Below are 18,461 nucleotides of genomic sequence, written 5' to 3' on the forward strand. Positions count from 1 at the left end.
CCAAACTCCCGCTATTTGTGTCAAGCTGGAGGGGTTGCTCAAAAGGAAACAAATGTCCATAGCACCACAGAGACACAGTGTTTATCGTTTTTTTTTTTTTTTTTTCTTCTTTTTTCCAAGAGATTAGCATACGGTTAGCTTATAGGCTAGTTGTTTCTGTAGGCTAGGATAAGAGAAAGTATTTCAACATCAAAAAAGTTACACGGGACAGCTTTAAACCTTGCAAGGGTTCATTGAATATAGGGTGCAACCTAAAAAGCTCTGATCAGATATTCCTTTACTAGATTTATTTTCATCTCAACAACTCCGCAAGTCCAAAAAGCTTGACATTAAATTGCTTTCATCGACTATGCCTACACGAACGTGCGCGCTTCGTTGATTATACAATGCGAAATATTTGAGTTCGTCGCGTGGCTAATACAGTATATGAGACTGAGAGTTATGGAAGTTGCCTGCGCTGCATCACTTGCAGTCTCCATCCCGATGCAGAGCATCACACACACACACCCCTCCTCACTGCGGCACTGCACGTAAGCTGCATGTCACACACATTGATTTAAATAGTTCTTTCTCTTTAACCGCATCGCAGATGGAATAACTGTATGCCGTTCTTCATTTAAAGAGAAAAAAGGATAATACAACGCGTTTTTATTGAGCCGAGGACAGGTAAGCGCCATCACATCCTGGAACAGACACGTGTGTTTGAAGGAATCTCTATTTGGGACAGGTCATACATGTGCTCGGCCCCACCTATGACGGTGCTCAAGGTTACAGTCAGTGTGGATTTGGAAACGCGTCGGACAATACAGCATTAGAGAGATTCCTAATCGGTTTATAAACGTTATTCGTGTCGCAGTGAATTGATTGGGAAATAAAGTTGCATGTTGTGTCATAGTGCGGGCCTCTGCGGATGTGCATGATGCTGCGTCTGTATTTGGCTGCTTCTCTCGAATCGATGTCCAATCTTATCTCTGAAGCCACAAACCACTTAATATCGTGTGAAATGTTCTGTGCTCTATATAATATGAAGACTACATACAAATACTTTTTGCACTGTAAAAATGCGCAAGGTTTTTCTCTCAAATCGATTTAAAATGCAAATGAAGTCTCGGGACGTTATATAGATATAAAGTGGTACACAAGTGATACACTAAATAAATATGGAATTGTGAATAGTTTTATATACGGAGTATGTACTTTAAATACGTATTTAGGCTACATTATAAAACATTTGCTATGATGGGTTTTGGACTGAAGTAGAAATGATTGCATGGTCTCTATGGAGTTTGATAGGACTCAAGAATCTGTTCTTTTAAGTGCTGTGATATTGGGTAATGTTACAATAACAATGGGTTCACCTGCACTCCCTTGAAACCCAGTAAAAAAATTAACATTGTCCTGGGCAATTTTTTCTTTTTCTTTTTTTTTTTTTTTTTTTTTTGTGGCAATTTGTAAATTGTTTAATATTTAAATGCTTTTTTTTTTTAAACAACATTTTAAAGCTTATTTTCACCCCATTGGAGTTCATGTTAAAGAATTTACATTGTGCATCAATGTCAAAGATATACACTTAAAGGGATAGTTCACCCAAAATGAAAATTCTCTCATTATTTGGGAAACACTCTTCTGCCATCTCAAACTCTTCTATTGCACACAAACAAACATTTATTTTGAAGAATGTATGAGATGTTTTTGTCTATACAATGCAAGTCAATGGGGTCCGAAACTTTCAAACTCCAAAAAGGACATAAAGGCAGCATAAAAGTTATTCATACAACTCATGTGGTTTAATCAAAGTCTTCTGAAGCGTGGTCCTTGGTAGCTCGGTGAGTTTTGACGCTGTCTACCACCCCTGGAGTCGCGAGTTCGAATCCAGGGCGTGCTGAGTAACTCCAGTCAGGTCTCCTAAGCAACCAAATTGGCCTGGTTGCTAGGGAGGGTAGAGTCACATGGGGTGGTTGTACATATATACGCATAATGTGTGGTTCTTGCTCTCGGTGGGGTGCATGGTGAGTTGTGCGTGGATGCCGCGGAGAATAGCGTGAAGCCTCCACATGCACTAGGTCTCAGCGGTAATGCACGCAACAAGCCATGTGATAAGATGTGTGGATTGACTGTCTCAGATGCGGAGGCAACTGAGATTCGTCCTCCGCCACCCGGATTGAGGCGAGTCACTACACCACCAGGATGACTTAGAGAGTGCATTGTGAATTGGGCATTCCAAACTGGGGAGAGGGGGAAAAAAAAAAGTCTTCTGAAGCAATACAATCGGTTTTGTGTGAGAGACAGACCAAAATGACTCTTGACATCCACAGTCTCCTTGGCACGTTCATGAGAGAAACTCACACTTTTTCGCGCTTGACGCATTCGCAGAGCGCTGTACACAAACAAGATACAATGTTGCCAGGTTCGCAGTTTTTCACCCAGTTGGGTTATTGTGAAAATGCAAATGACAGTGTTCTGCAGAGGAAAGAGAATCATACGAGTTCAAAACGATGAGAGAATGACCTTTGAGTGAACTATTCCCTTAACCTCTGTCCTCATCTCTCTGTTTCCCTCTTGAGTTTGGTTTCCTTCTGTATAAACTGTTCTTTCACTCCTTATATCAAACTATTTTTCTGATGTTAGCATAGACACGCCTTAAACTGACTGACATCAGCATGGGCATTGAGAGTCAGGGCCCTGCCCAGCCTGCAGGAAATCTCACACCAAAACAAGTGAAGACCTTTCAGAATGTGGAGCCAAAGGCACTGGGGGTGAGTGTCAAATTCAAAACGGCAACAAACCAAGAAATGCCTTGAATGCAGAAAAAGTGGGCTATTTTTAGTTTAGGTCCTTTAATATCATATAAGCCATGTCCTGGTCATTTTTGTACAATATGAAAGGTTAATTAAATAAAAAAATTAAAAAAATCTCACAAATTTAAATGCTAGAATGGCTCTGTAATAACTGTATCATGACAAATTAATAAAACAAATGTTTGTTTTTTTAAAAGAGTGGCAAAAAATGTGTCAGATTATAGATTATACGTTATTTGACATCAAATTATTATACTTGTTTTTCAGTTATAAAACCTTCACCTCAGCTGCATATCAGAAATTCATGAACGTCACTGTTCTGTTGTTTTCTTCAGTCCATTCAGATCATCATTGCTGTCTTGTGTCTGTGTCTGAGCATCACTATTCTTCAGCTCTATGAAGAGGTCCACTTCTCTCCCGATGTCATTGTCGTAGTAGTGATTGTTTTTCAGGTAAGATGAATGTTGTTTTATGTTAAAATGTGCTTATTAAATACACATGCAGGTCTGTTTGATTCTAGACAAAAAAAAAAAAAAACATTTGAAATGTGCTACTAGGGATGTTGTGAACTTTAATAATTTTTAAATCTGTTGTTTTCAGTTGCTTGTGTCTGGATCGATTTTAATCCATGCTGGAAGGTTCCCTTCCCTGTTCTGGGTAAGTAAAGGTAGAAAAGTGTTCAGGATAAATAAAACTACCTACGACTTACCTAACTGCTCTGAACCTGTGATCAATGTGTTTCAGTATTGTATTGTATAGCAATTCCTTCTTCATTTTTTACTGACAAATGACAGTAAATGGACTCTGTGTTATTGAACATTCCGAGTTCAATACAAGTTAAGCTCAATCGACAGCATCCCCCACCCTTTCTTTAAAGAAAATACAAAAATCGAGGTTACAGTGAGACACTTACAATGGAAGTGAATGGGGACAATTTTTTTAGGTTTTAAAGGCAGAAATGTGAAGCTTAAAATTTCATAAAAGCACTTACATTAATTCTTCTTTTAAAACTCATGTGTTATTTGAGCTGTGAAGTTGTTTAAATCGTTCACAATTATTGTAATATCCCTGTATGTAATCAGTAGGTATGTGCCAGAAGCCGAATACCTTATTCGGAAAGGCACGAATAATGACTTCAAAACGAATAACGGATTAATCCGAATAATAGAACAAATATTTGGAAGACTGATCATCCAACGAGCACAGGAATTAAGCGATATATTAAATGAACATATAGAAAATTACAAAGCAATGATGATTCTGTGAAGCCAATATTGCTACAGTGTAAACCTTACGAATGAAAATGCACATGGGGATTTTAAGTTCAGATCGGATTGCCGTATTCTCGACTGTCTTTGTTAATTGTGCGTGTCTTAGATATCTAAGCTTGTAAAGAGTATTAACTATATCATTCACATTTTCCAGTTCTTGAAATATCTGATCACATTAACGGCAAATGTTTCACACAATTCACACATAAGGATTTATAAACCAACCTGAGCGCAATGTTTAATTCCTGACCAAAGAAGTGACGATTTTATAGTGGAGCTCGACAGTAAGTTGACCACATTTATATCCACATTAAGTTAATTATCTGGTCAATCCTTTATTCCAAAAATGTTTCAGTGCTGCATAGAGGTTTAATTACTTCATTGCATGTAAATCTGTTCAGAATATTCATGCACATGGAGGATTTTTTCACTTTTTATTTCTAGAAATATATAGAGGCTCGATCTTGCAATTTATTCCACTGCATTTCACTAATTCTGCACATGTAGTTTAACTAATAAATTATGTCCTCCACAAAAATATGTGACCAAAATAAGCCTCGAGTGTATCAGAAAACTTTCTGTTAGAGATTTACAGTGCTTTAAATGCTATATACATTTATTCTCATTTATTTATTTATTTATTTATTTATTTTTATTTTCTCCCCAATTTGGAATGCCCAATTCCCAGTGCGCTCTAAGTCCTCGTGGTGGCGTAGTGACTCGCCTCAATCTGAGTGGTGGAGGACGAATCTCAGTTGCCTCCGCGTCTGAGACCGTCAATCCGCGCATCTTATCATGTGGCTTGTTGAGCGCATTACCGCGGAGACTTAGCGCACGTGGAGCATCCACGCACAACTCGCCACGTGCCCCACCGAGATTGAGAACCACATTATAGCGACAACGAGGAGGTTACCCCATGTGACTCTACCCTCCTTAGCAACCGGGCCAATTTGGTTGCTTAGGAGACCTGGTTGGTGTCACTCAGCACGCTCTGGATTCAAACTCACTACTCCAGGGGTGGTAGTCAGCATCTCTACTCACTGAGCTACCCAGGCCCCCCTTCTCATTTCTTTTAATATTCGTATTTGTATTTGATATTCGCTGCAAAATGTGTACTTGTCTGAAATGCCAGGAGAAACCATTTGATTTATATTGATCATTTTAATATTCATTTCTTTTAATCAATCAAATTCTGATTTTGAAAATTCTGCCGTTGCACATGTGAAGATCTAAATTAATTTCAGATTAATACAGGCATGTGCCAGCTGTTTTATTTGGATTTCTAAAAATCAGAATATTGGCTTAATCGGATTATGGCAATCGTATACATGGCACATGCATAATCAGAATACATGACCAATTTCTGTTTAATATAGGAATATTCTTGTGCATGTAAACAGTCATTTCAGACTAAATAAATCCAAATCTAATCTGACTCAGTTAATCAAGCTATGTCTAGTTGTGCAGTAATTGTTGTCCATGTGAAGGTGAAAGCCACACTGGTTGCTCACCTGGTTAGCGCAGCATTTTCCACTGCCGTTCTTGGCCTGCTGTCCCGCCACCTGCCTTACCGTCAGGACACGTACCATTGTGAGCACTGCAGGAGAATGGAGATCTATGCTGTGGTGAGCACACAAAACTGATACTCTGCTAATGCTCTGCTGGCTTTTCTGCACATGTAATTAATAGATGAGGAATGCATGTGGATGAGTTTTGGGTTGAGTGGGAATGATGAAACATTTTTAACTGGGTGTGATGTGATGAACTGGCTACATCAACTTCTTACAACAACAATCTTGTTACAGTTTTTTCTTTAAAACATTTCCTTGATGCCTTTTCAAAGGACTGTACCAAAGTGCAAAACGTTGTATCTTCAATATATTAAACTTTCAAAACAGAATCTAGTGATGTGTGTCTGTCAAAAGACCAGGCTCATATCTTCAACCCCAAATATGTCATTCAGGTCAAAGAGTCTTTAAGAATGTGAATAATGTGAAGTTGAGTGACTACAAAAATGGATACAACTTGTCGGAAATGTTTGACCTAAAATAGCCTTTTTAGGTTCATTTTGCTTTGATTAAAACCAGTTGTGCAAAGGGAGAGAAATGTTCAAATTTATGACAAAGCCCCTCTTTTTTAATATATTGAACATATTGCAAGGAATTAGGATTCATCTACATGAGTACTAATTCATTTTAGCCAATATAAAGAGCTGAGGTGAAGAATGAAGCAAATAAAGGCATTTTTAAGTGATAAAGATATTTAGACATGTGAGATAAATATATTCAGCTGTGACTACACTAGTAGTTTGGTGTGGGTGTTAATGTATATTCCGCTCTGTGTTTTGTTAAATCTGAGAATAATTGCATAGATAGACATGGAAAGATGTTTTTCATTGGGATGTTTATTGGTGTATCATAATTGTTGAGATGATATTTTTCAATTATATATTACATTTATTTGCATATTTCTTCATATATAATCTTAATGTGTTTAGATTTGACCTGTTTATTTATTAACGCTCTATAATGTATGTAAAAGTGTGTATATTTTGGTTTGTATTTTTATTTTCTTTTTTTATTATATTTATAACCTTACGAGTCTTGCATCTTGCATCTAATTAACTTTAAAACACCTGATTAGAGATAACCCTAAAAATAGTGACCCTTTGCACTTGGTACAGACTTTTTTCATTCTAGAGAAATAAAATACAAAAATACAAACAGCGCCCTTCCAAGGTATTTGGACTGTGACACTATACTTTTTGAACAAACAGCATTTCAGATCTGAAATGAAACAATAAGTGCAATTTTTAGATGTAGATATTGCTGTTTTGGAAAATCCTTAGCTTTATTTGTTTATTTAAAAAAACATTTAATTCACATATGTAACAAAATGTCAAAACTAAAATAAAAATTTTATTGTTTTTAGCATTAATTTCATGTTTTACGTCGCAATCTCAGAAGTCCAAAAGCCTTCTGAGGGCACTGTAGTTTGTCAAGGAAGCCAAAAAACTGTAACAGTTTCACTTGGTTGGTTAATTGGGTTTGATGGGCAGAATTTCAAGCTGTAAAGCTTTTTTTGTTAACTGAGCCTGGTCTTTGATTAAATTCAACACCATTTTGTCTTTTGTGTCTGCTTTTCCAAAGCAACAATATTGTTTCAAGAAGTGCACGTATACTATCGAGAGAAATTGTAAAGTAAGTAATTGTGATCTTTTTTTGTATTTTCTTTGTTGACATGAATATGCTCTTTTGTTGGTAATGCATTTAACAAGAAAAATATCTAAACATGAACTGATTGTGACATCATAGTGACACAAGTCTCAACACACAATAGAGGGTCTATATTTTATTGTCTTTACCAAACAATTATCAGTTTTGTGTATATTTGTGTTTGAGCCACTTAGTATAGTGAATACATGTGGTAACAGGGTTTGCTTTGAGGGTTTGGCTCATTAAGATTATTTTGTCAGTTTTGCACTTTGGGTCAGTTGTCTGAAAATGCTTCAAAATAACAGAAGCTGTGGAATTTTCTTTTTTTTTTCTTTTTTTTTTTTTTTTTGTCGAAACTGCAGTTATTAACAAATGTGCTATGAGAACTTAAATTGTATGACTTGTGGATATTCAATATGCCTAACTGATGTGCTTTTCCGCATGGTTATAAGTTACCAAAGAGATCTAGTATTAATTGACATGGCCAGCATACATGCCTTGTATGTTTTTGAGGTACTGTAGATAGACAGGATTTGTGGTAGAGGTTTATAAACCACAATGCTTACTCTTTCCTTTTCTGTCTGCCTTGCTTTTGTGGTATCAGCTCTTGATTGATGGCTTCTTGGCCACCTTGGTGCTGTTTCTGGTGGTGGAGTTGTCAATCTGCATTGTGACCATTTTGTTTGGACTCAGTGCTCTGACTAAAGGTGGCCTGCAGGTAGTTAAACACATGCACAATAAACTACTAGGCAACATAACCCTAACATTAACCCAGACAGAGAGAATATGTGATGACTGATCAATCTGGCACTGCACTGAAAAAAAAAGACTTCGTTTTTATTTCGCAAGTTTTTGCAAACAGTTTTTCTAATTACATATAATGGTATAGAATTAAGTAAAATCTACTCAAAGGTGCTGTAAGCGAAACAAAAAATGTTTGTCAGGGTGCTATTGTGCCACTGTTGAATTTGACAGCCACAGAAACAAACAGTGCTGCTTTTTTGATCGGTTTTGGTCAGTTGTGTCTAGAAGGGATCCCTCTCTCGTCAATCTTGCGAGATTTTTACACGGTGTTAATTTGAAGTCTCACAGCAACGAGGAGCACTCGTGAAATATTATTTTAAATCATCTGTTTATATAAACAGTCAGTTTTGATGTTAATTCAAGTTGTAAATTAAATATTTCACAAAGTAAATTTGATAACTTTAACTCTATGTCTGTTACATTCAGCCATGAGATATTGTTGGTCACTGGAGAAGTACATCAATCAGTTCAGGTGTTGAAAGTCTGACTGGGTGTTCAAGTGGTAAAATATTCACTTCTAGTATAAGAAGTCCCGGGTTTTACTCAGATGCAATGTTATATTTTAATAAACAAAGATTGCATCCGCACTTTAGTGGACATATATCTTGAGTGGGGACACATTTGTTTGCATTTTTCGCATTTGTTTTTGCATTTTCATTGCGATTCGACTGGACAGGAACGCAAACTGCGGGACACAAACAAGATCTCCACAAGATTTGTTTTACATTTTCCAGCTCTAAAAGAGATAAACATCTTTAAACAGCAGCTAGTTTTTTTCAACACAAACATTTTTTAATTCATGAATTACTATTAATGTCAATTAAGTCACAATAACAGAATCTGTGATTTAAAGTAATATGTGCCTTAACGTGAACTTATGTCAAAATATTACTGTATCCAAGAAACATGGGATGCTATATGAGATTTCAAGAAGACAACAGGATTTCTTAATAATAAGAATAATAATAATAAGGCAGAGGCTATTTGCACTAAGTGTAAATAGGGTTAGACAGATACTATTTGCACCCCTAATTAAATACTAACAAGGCATCACTGCAGTGTGTTTATTTAGAGTCCCACAGACCCCCAAGACCAACCTACCACTGCGAGGAAATCAACCTTTATATTCATTTTATTTTGTATTATTAGTATTAAAGAAAAACATTAAGAGTGGAGACAGGAAACAAGATGGGGAAAACTGGGTCAAAAGGTGGATTAGAACCCAGGTCATCCGCATAGAAAAAGCATATTCACACCATCTTATCACACTAAACCGTTGCAGAGACACTCAAGGAGCAGTTTGTCTTTAATTTCTTTGTTTCCACCAGACTATTTCAGTCAAATAGCTGCACTATGTGGCAGATATTTACACCTAGTGCAAAAAGTCACTCTACGATAATGATAATAATAATGTTATATTATTGATATAATTGAAGTTTCTAATGCTTTCCATCATTAATACTCTGAGATGCGAGCAAAAAAAGCACAGGCGAAAGCATCTTAACAGAATGCACATGCACGAGAAGAAGACGAGAGAGGGATCCCTTCTAGACACCACCATTTTGTTCACAAAATTATCTTTGTAGGGTGGGGTTTTGGAATGAGGGTGCATGGCCAATTCAACGGCTCAGACACGTGAAAGCTTCAGAACACTAAAATCGCTTACAGCACCTTTCACTTCATGACAAAATATTGATTTTGAGCAAGATTTAACTTAAACATTTCAGTTAATACAGTAACCTTCTTTACTTACAAATCTGAGGTACTTAAACTTAGTAAAATGTAAATGCTTAGTTGATGCTGTGTAGCCTATTAAACTCTAAACTGTAGTCTATGTAGTCTATTAGACAATATCACCTTGCATTACTGGCGATAGAAAAAAGATACAGGGCTGGGCACGCATACCTCTAAACTTGGTGCACAAAACGATGGAAACAATCAACAGATCATGAACAGTACATTTTAAGTAGAAAATGAACTTTAGACCACACAAAACAAGAAGTTCCCAAACTTAACAACAATATCAACAATAAAAACAGTGTAAATAAACTTGCAAACCGTGAAACCATGCAAGCTCATTAATTATTCAAGCATTCAACTCATTATTCAAGCATGCTGGACTAAAATGTACTTATTTACCTGTGAAATTTACTCAATTAAGCAAATAAATATGACAAGTAATAATGACTATAAATAATATGTACTTAAAAACTAGAGCATTAATCTTTACATGTTTGAATTGAGTACAAATGTAAAATTTACTGAATAATTTCAAGTTCACGATTAAACTAACTTATTTAATGCAGAAAGTACTTAATCTTTTCTGTTATATTAACTTAACCAAAATTATTTATTTATTTTTTCCAGTGTATTTAGTGCAATTATTGTGGCAGATTTGGTAGAGTTTTGTTATACATGTGAAATTCTTCACATGTTTTGTACTGTAAACATTAAATTTGGTAAAGTAATTGCAGCTCTACTCTTTATTTATTATATTATTTTATTTTTTGCTCTCTAATTCTTAGCATTACCTTAATATATCTATGTTTAACTTGAAGAATACAATGATAATCCCTCTGTTGTTTGCAGTTGCCTGGTTTTGGACAGCGTGCAGCCCCATCTCAGCCTGAGGTAGCCACCCCTAGCCAACCCCAGGTACAATAATGCTATCCTTACAAAAAAAGACTGTAGTACAAGTGTGGTAAATTTGATGCAGTACAACTTCCATATGAAAATTGTAGTAATACTGCATCCATATTACCACACTTGTACTGCATTGCTAAAACTATAATTGTAGAATTATAATAATTACAGTCACTCCAATTATATTATGGTAAAGGCAATAGACTGCATTGAACGGCAGCTGTACTGCAGTTAAACTAAAGGGGACTTCAAGGATATTGTACTTGAATGTAGCAGTACTGCAGTCTATTAAGTACTTCAGTTTAAAAGCTTTTCATTGTGCAGTACAGCGTCATTCTACCACACAAAGTTGCAGTCATCGTAGGCCAGGCTTACCTATGGGATGCCGTTTTCAGCGCTACTGAACATACGTTTACTACACTCAACCAGGTGGCAAATTTCATTGAAAATGAACATTTCCCCTTGGAATTGATAATGTCCTATCCTTTAGTTTTTAGTTTTGGTCTGAAAAGGAAGACTATTAAGTTTTGTTCCAAAACCTAGTGAGCGGTCTACCTAGACAGCATTTTAAAGTGTCTTTAAATTAAACCCCCCTAGTTCAGCACCAGTCGTTCACACATCAGACTTAAAAAAATGGCTCATGAAATGGGCGTGAAAAGATGTAAAAAGCTGTGAGGGTGGTGGAAGCGAAAGGAAGGGAGGACAGGAGGTGGTCAAGCACAGCAATTCACTTTTTACTCATGATAGAGATGGCTGAACATCCAAACGTGAGAGGAAACAAAGTTCTGTATATCAATCATGGGACGAAGGTGTGAAAAGTGAAGATGATAGAACAGTTTGCAAATCAAAGATTCAGATATTTTGTTAAAACTTTTGAGAGTGAAAGCAGGCATTGCCACCAAAACTTGGTGTACTATTACTATTTACAATAGCATATTTATGCTAGTGCTATTAATGCTAGTGTACTTCTAAATGTAGTTTTCGGAAGTTTTAAACATTTAAAATCTGCCATCTCTCTCTTCCAGCTAAAAAGATGCAGCAAAACCCATGACGTCACATAGAGGTTCAGATGCCTTGTCCAATCAAATGCTTTCTCGAACTAAAACGTACCCGCAAAGGCCGCGATGAGCTGTGTGCGTTTGTGGGCTGGTTATGGATTAATGCTGTCAGATCATCACCGTTAATCAAAAGTCAGTGAAAAAGCTGGCCAGTATTGAGATTGCTTCTCAAGTTTCCCCCTCTGAAATTAGCAGTACGGTGGAAAGGGGTATGTGTGTGTCTCTGTGTGGGTCTCTGTAAACTAAAGTCTATTGGCTATTTTAAAAAATGGGATGAGTCGTTCGACATGTCCCACCCCCACTTCCTGTTTCAGTAGGAAATACGTCAAAACACCAAATCAAACCACGCTCGTCAAAGCACTTCATGGGGACTTTAAGCATAATGCGTATAAACATGACTCTAGTATGATAAAATCATTTACTAACCTTGTCTATGTAAAGTTATCCAGTATTTCAACTTTGTTGCCTTGACGACGGAGTGCCGGAAAACCCTGTAATCCGAAATTCTGGTAATTTTCACACGATGTAAAGGAAACCAAAAAGAGAGTTCACATGGCTTTGAGTTTTTGGTTTTAATCATTGTCTTCTGTTTTTGAACAGTCTAAACAGCTGCTTCATGTTTGGCGCGCTGAAGTAGCAGAACTGTGGCCAACAGACATGCTCGTTCCGGTCCAGTTATGGACTGCTGTCCATTCTGATGAGTGATTTCGATCTTGGTGTTTAGTGCAAAAGTTCGTTCCATATCTGTTCCACGAGTGCTGTTGAAAGTGTGCCAGCCAGGAACCGCTGTCACATCCGTGTATGATTTTAAATTCTCTGCTGTAATGCAAGCTCATGCATGAGGCAGCACTGTGATTGGATGGAAGCGTTCCTTCTCATGAATAATGTGCTCAGAATCTAATGACATATTAGTGTACTCTACCACCAATCACAACTCCGAGTTTACACATATACCTCATATTTTATGACATTGCTGCAAGTTTTGTTTTTAAACTGGAAGAACGAAATGGCTCAAAAAAATGAAAAATATCCACTTTACTAATAAACATAATGAGTGCTATTATTTATTATTTTTTTATGTGGAACCTGTACATATCTGTTAACATCTTAAAAAAAAACTGTGTTTGGGGGTTTTATGACCCTTTAAAGCATCATGGTCACTTTCCTGATGTAAAGGCTGCTCCAACAGTTATGCAGCAAAATTATGCTGCTGCCTTTTGGCCAAATTCTAAGTTAGCATTGCATGTATTCTTCACTGAGAATGCAATTCCACAATTCCTTGAGACAAGCTCAGTGAAAAAAAAAAAAAAAATCCATTTAAGTTGGTGGACAATTCGACAGAAATGTCAGCTTTAAAAGCCATTGATATACGTAAGTTATGATTATTATAAATTCATTAAAAACCAGAAAATATTGATAAAACAATTGTTCAGTCTAGTTAAAATTGACTATTTGACCTAATAATGGTGTTCATTGTGTTTTTATGTTTATCAAAGTATCTCATTTTTAGCCTAGCAACATGCTAACGTTAAATTCTATTGGAATCAATTGTGAGTTGAGTCAATTGAGATGTGAGAAATGCTATTTGTGTGGAGCAAATTTTTTTGCATATCTAGAGCGTTCTAAATTGGTCACTAATGAGGTTCCGTTTAAGTTAGGATGATGCTTTAGTTGGCAGCAAACAGCAAGGTTTTGGAACAGAACTAACGTGAAGTTAGAGCTAGCCAGTCCTTTCCCCTCTCTCTTGTCTTAAAGGGTGAAGTTTGTAAAAAAAAAAATGTAAGTTAAAATACTTTCTCCTATCCCAGCTAAATATGCAAAGACAACTCTTAAGTAAAACATTTGTAGATTTATTCCCTAGAAAAGTGTAAACACTGGCTCTTCCCGACATTGTTGTGTTTCTTTGAGAATCTCAGCCAGTCCAACATAGCAACACTGTCTCATTCATTGGCATGAGTTTTGGGGCTGGATCATCTGTTTTACAACCAATGCAAGACCGAGGAGTGTTCAGGAAACCTATTTTAAGTTCAGTCATTATTTTTGCAATTCCCTTTGGTGCCATTACTGGTGCAGAAATGACAAACTTTAATTTTAAGCAGTCAAACTTCTGTCTCTTCCCTCTATCTTACAAACCCCAAACTCTGTAGGTGGAGGTGATGTTTTCAGAGGTGGAGCCGTTGCCAGAACGTGAGCCTGAACCAAAATCTGAGCCAATCGAAGAAATCCCCAGCCCCCCGACTGAACCTCAAGTGGCCCCCATTGACTCTATAACAGACGTTTGACACTTCTTGTTCATGTGCTCTGTATGTACATGCAGAGATCAATGAGGGTTTTGCAGTGGGGTTTTTTTTTTTTTTTTTCAGTGGTTTATGAAATCGACACGGTAGGACTTTATAATATAGGGTGATGTCATTATGCTTAACAATGTATTACCTACTATAAAAGGCTGCAGTCCGTCTGCGGCTGTCAGCTAAGGTAGTTAACCTCGCATGCCTGACATTTATGCCTGGTAACACGATGCGGCCTCTATCTGGATAATGTACTGGATGATGAAGAATCACATTAATACAAGATGCAAAAGCGGAGGTACAGCTGATGTAAATAAAACCCCTACAGGCTACTCGATGACTGATGGCCAATTGTAGATATAGCAGGTTTAAATCATGTTATAACTGTACAGAACTGTACATTTCAACATACTGCATCGCAGGTATACATATGTCAGGTGAGAAATGGCATCAGACTAACTGCAACAGTAAATATGTACATGGAGAAACACTACAAGTGAAAAAAAAACACGTGTTGCTATGAATATGTTAATATATGTTAAACAATGTAACATATTCTCTTAGTTTGTAAGTTTATTTGGCCTCTTCAGTGTTAGTCATTATGAATCTGTGATATAACCTGATGACTTTTAGTATTTATTTTAAACCCATAGGCTCACCTAAAACCATGAACAGTATCTTGGCAGAGTAGTGTAAACTGGTCTTAATCATGGTCTGAAAAAACTTTAACACATAAGATATGTGGCCATGTCTGTATTTGTGCTCTCTACTGTTGATCTTCTTCTTTAAGAATCACTTCCCTGTTCATATAATGTACTTCCTTATGTCATTGGTGCACTTTGAAAATCTGTCTTTCATTACCAATGGTTGATCAACTGGAGAGAGTTTGTGGAGGTGTTTTATGTGTCATTTTTGCCAATTAATAGAGTGACAGCTCACTTTTTCAGAAGTACTTTCTCACTGACTCACTCATCAGACTCACATAATGTTATTTTTAGCATCTTTCTTGTATGTAATTCACCGTATGAAATGAAATGCTAATAATACAGTCATAATCCAAGGTAATATATCTTAAAGATCTTACAAAGCCAAAGCATTTTATTGTTTCTCTTCTGCTCTACCCAAGATGTGCACACATCGTTTCACTTTTTATTTACTTTCTTACTTCGTTTGCACTCGTTTACCTGATGTCTCATTTCAGATATTTTCTGGTCTTTTCTGACTATATCATCAGTTATTCGTTCATTCTCATGTTGAGCATGGTGCTATGACTTCAGTTTCCACTAGATGGAATCAAAGAAACTGGTTTGACATTGTAAAGCATTCTCATAGTGTGTATTGTATTTTTGTGAAGTGTATTGTATTTTAGGTGCACTCATTAAACTACTTTGTGCACTAATAATATCAGATTATTGTATCTAATTTTACATTTTAACCTCTTCATTGCATAAAAAGATGCTGCTTAGAGTTGTAGTTAGCTGATGTTCGTCATGATAGTTTTATTAAGGGTACACTTGTCGCACGCACACACACATACACACAAAGATCAATGTGGATGTGTAACACTTCTCTGAGATTCCATGTGTTATCCAACTTGGAGTTAAATATGGAAGAACACAACACTCAAATATGTCCAAAGTAAACTGCCATACAAAACCAAAGCACAGTAATGACACCAACATCGTAAATTAGAAATATGGAAAAGGTTTTTTGATGTCCAGCCAAATGTGGATTATAAAATAGTCTCACTCCATTTTCTCTGAATCTGAGCATAGTTGAGCCAAAACTGTCTGTCATAAAGCCTCTTTCGGTTTTAACTCAGTTTAGACAAAATGTGTAGTTAGTGTTTTGCCTTGGCTGGAAAATAAAGTTCAGGTTGCTTGAATGCAATTATTGAATGACCATACACTCACCGACCGCTTTACTAGGAACACCTGTACACCTTCTTATTTATGCGATTATCTAATCAGCCAATTGTGTGGCAGCAGTGCAATGCATAAAATCATGCAGGTATGGGTCAGGCGCTTCAGTTAATGTTCACATCAACCATCAGAATGGGAAAATTATGTGATCTCAGTGATTTAGACCGTGGCATGATTGTTGGTGCCAGATGGGCTGGTTTGAGTATTTCTGTAGCTGCTGATCTCCTGGGATTTTCATGCACAACAGTCTCTAGAGCAGGGCTAGTCAACTGGTGGCCCGTGGGCCAAATTTGGCCTGCCAATCATCAATTGACTGATTTTTGATCAAATTGTTTTGCCATCTGAAATAACAAAGTTCATATGCGTGAGCCTCAGCAATCAGCGGTGAGTTTAACAACGCTCAATGGCATGTGAAACAGCATTCAGCCATAATCAGTTGTGTGGACCGGAGCGTGCGTTTAAACTTTTCTGCTGATAGTTTAGTTACACTGCTTTGCTAAACATGGATCGCACTGTTTAGATGAGCATTTGATAGCGTCTTTTTCAATCACATGTATTTATATAAAATTGCTTAGTTGTGTAGAGTGTGGTCAAATCTACAGATGTAAAAAATGATCACCGTAGTTGTGACAGAAATGTTGTCAGCACATAAGGCAACAAAAACAGTCGATTATGGATACTGAAGGTTAAAAGAAAATGCACTATTCTTGAAGTGTCAAACGATCATGTCTCATCTGTTCAGGGTCTGTAGGGCTTGGGAAAAAAATTAGAATGTGAAACTGAACTTGCAAATATCTGGATTATTTTTGGTTATATACAGCTGTGAATCAGCCCTCTCAATCATGAACAGCATCAACTCAGTTTGTTCTTTTCCCTATGATTATCTACACAAAAATCTGGCTCCTGCACTGGCTATTGTGTTCAGCTTCACAATATTTGCAGGACTAATTGTTTCCTCACTGAACAGGATGATACTTTATAGAGAAAATGGAAGAATAGACATTTTATCTCTTCCCCCCCCCCCAAAAAGAAAATTCAATTTAAATGCATTCTTTAGTAAACATGACATTTTTATATGACCATTGTTTTCATATGTGGGTTGATATTGTGAGAGGGTTTTAGCAGGTCTAAATGTTTCTCATAAGTTTTAATAATTTGTAAACAATAGCCCTAAAATGTTAAAATGATTATTATATTTTTTGTTTTGTTTTTTAAAGTTGATCGAATATTATTTGTTAGTTAAGAGTATAAGTCATGTTTGTTCTTCAGCCAGATCTTGTGAAGGAATTTATGACCTGACCTTAAAGAATTATAATTCAATATACAATATACCCTGTTACTATTTTAATATAAATAAATGCCCTGTATTAAGGTTTTGTTTTTTTAAGTAACATGTTACTTGCGATGAAAGTGTTAACTAAGATAAATACGGACAAATTTTGGGCCCCCGCCAAGTTTTCATCTGGATAATCTGGCCCCCGCAAGAAAGTAGTTGAAGAGCCCTGCTCTAGAGTTTACTCAGAATGGTGCCAAAAACAAAAAACATCCAGTGAGTGACAGTTCTGCGGACATAAACACCTTTTTGGTGAGAGAGGTCAACGGAGAATGGCCAGACTGGTTTGAGCTGACAGAAGGGCTACAGTAACTCAGATAACCACTCTGTACAATTGTGTAGAGTTAAAGACTGGAAAAACATAGCCTGGTCTGATGAATCTCGAGTTCTGCTGAGGTACACAAATGGTAGGCCCACTGCAGCCTCAATTTTCTGTTCTTGTCTGACAGAAGTGGAACACGACGTGGTCTTCTGCTGTTGTAGCCTATCCGCCTCAAGGTTCAATGTGTTGTGCATTCTGAGTTGCTGTTCTGCTCACTACAATTGTGACATCACACTTAACAGCTATTTGCAAAAAAAAAAAAAAAAAAAAACATAAGTAATGCTACAAAAGAGCTAAAACGTCTGTGAAGTCTTAATAACAACAATTTAAACAATTCAAGCGCAAGGGATTATGGGATTATTCCCCATAGACTCAAGTTTTGTACTCAGTTGTTTGAGTTATTAACACTTAAAATCTATGAGTCTAAAGTCTATGGATTTTTAACATAATAAAGTTTTGAGCCCAAAACTTGACATTTGAAGTGATGTTTAAGTTAATTAAACTTGAATTTTTCCAGTAATGACAACATTAGGGTTTACAGTATAAGCAGATATATATGTGTTTTTGATTGCTTTGAAACAGATCCTTGTGATAAGAAAAGTCTGGAAGCAAGCTGCAGCACCTATCAACATTGTAAACTAACAGTTGATTTATCAGCTATGTTAGTATGAACCTTTAGGAGTGTGAGTCATAAATCAAATGCCCAGAACCTCCAATGACTGTTTCTCTTGTAGATTTAATAAATATTGCTGTTGAATAGTAATCCTCCCTGATTAATAACCATACATAATGTCTTTGTTTCCTTTT

General features: G+C 36.5%; 1 protein-coding gene across 3 annotated transcripts; it reads left to right on the plus strand.

Annotated features, from left to right (window-relative positions):
* The first annotated feature begins 266 nt into the window (after nucleotides 1–266).
* LOC127425561 (uncharacterized) lies at nucleotides 267–17,935 on the plus strand. 3 transcript variants are annotated; one of them, XM_051671683.1, is made up of 9 exons: nucleotides 267–530; nucleotides 2,629–2,756; nucleotides 3,134–3,250; nucleotides 3,399–3,455; nucleotides 5,557–5,694; nucleotides 7,219–7,269; nucleotides 7,889–8,002; nucleotides 10,678–10,743; nucleotides 13,937–17,935. In XM_051671683.1, the coding sequence occupies exons 2-9, from the start codon at nucleotides 2,661–2,663 to the stop codon at nucleotides 14,069–14,071; spliced, it is 774 nt and encodes a 257-aa protein (XP_051527643.1). In that variant the 5' UTR covers nucleotides 267–530; nucleotides 2,629–2,660; the 3' UTR covers nucleotides 14,072–17,935. The 3 variants fall into 3 exon arrangements, with proteins under 3 accessions (XP_051527643.1, XP_051527642.1, XP_051527644.1); XM_051671682.1 differs by having other exon boundaries at nucleotides 268–666; XM_051671684.1 differs by lacking the exon at nucleotides 7,219–7,269 and having other exon boundaries at nucleotides 269–666.
* Nucleotides 17,936–18,461: the final 526 nt, after the last annotated feature.

This window comes from Myxocyprinus asiaticus, chromosome 34, assembly GCF_019703515.2.
Source record: "Myxocyprinus asiaticus isolate MX2 ecotype Aquarium Trade chromosome 34, UBuf_Myxa_2, whole genome shotgun sequence".
Lineage (NCBI taxonomy): Eukaryota > Metazoa > Chordata > Actinopteri > Cypriniformes > Catostomidae > Myxocyprinus > Myxocyprinus asiaticus.

Excerpts from the sequence above, each read along its gene's own strand:
- LOC127425561 (XM_051671683.1), top strand. The coding sequence starts at position 2,661 with ATGGGCATTGAGAGTCAGGGCCCTGCCCAGCCTGCAGGAAATCTCACA. Across the intron at positions 3,456-5,556 it reads GGTTCCCTTCCCTGTTCTGG|GTGAAAGCCACACTGGTTGC; the intron begins GTAAGTAAAGGT and ends GTCCATGTGAAG. Across the intron at positions 8,003-10,677 it reads TGACTAAAGGTGGCCTGCAG|TTGCCTGGTTTTGGACAGCG; the intron begins GTAGTTAAACAC and ends TGTTGTTTGCAG.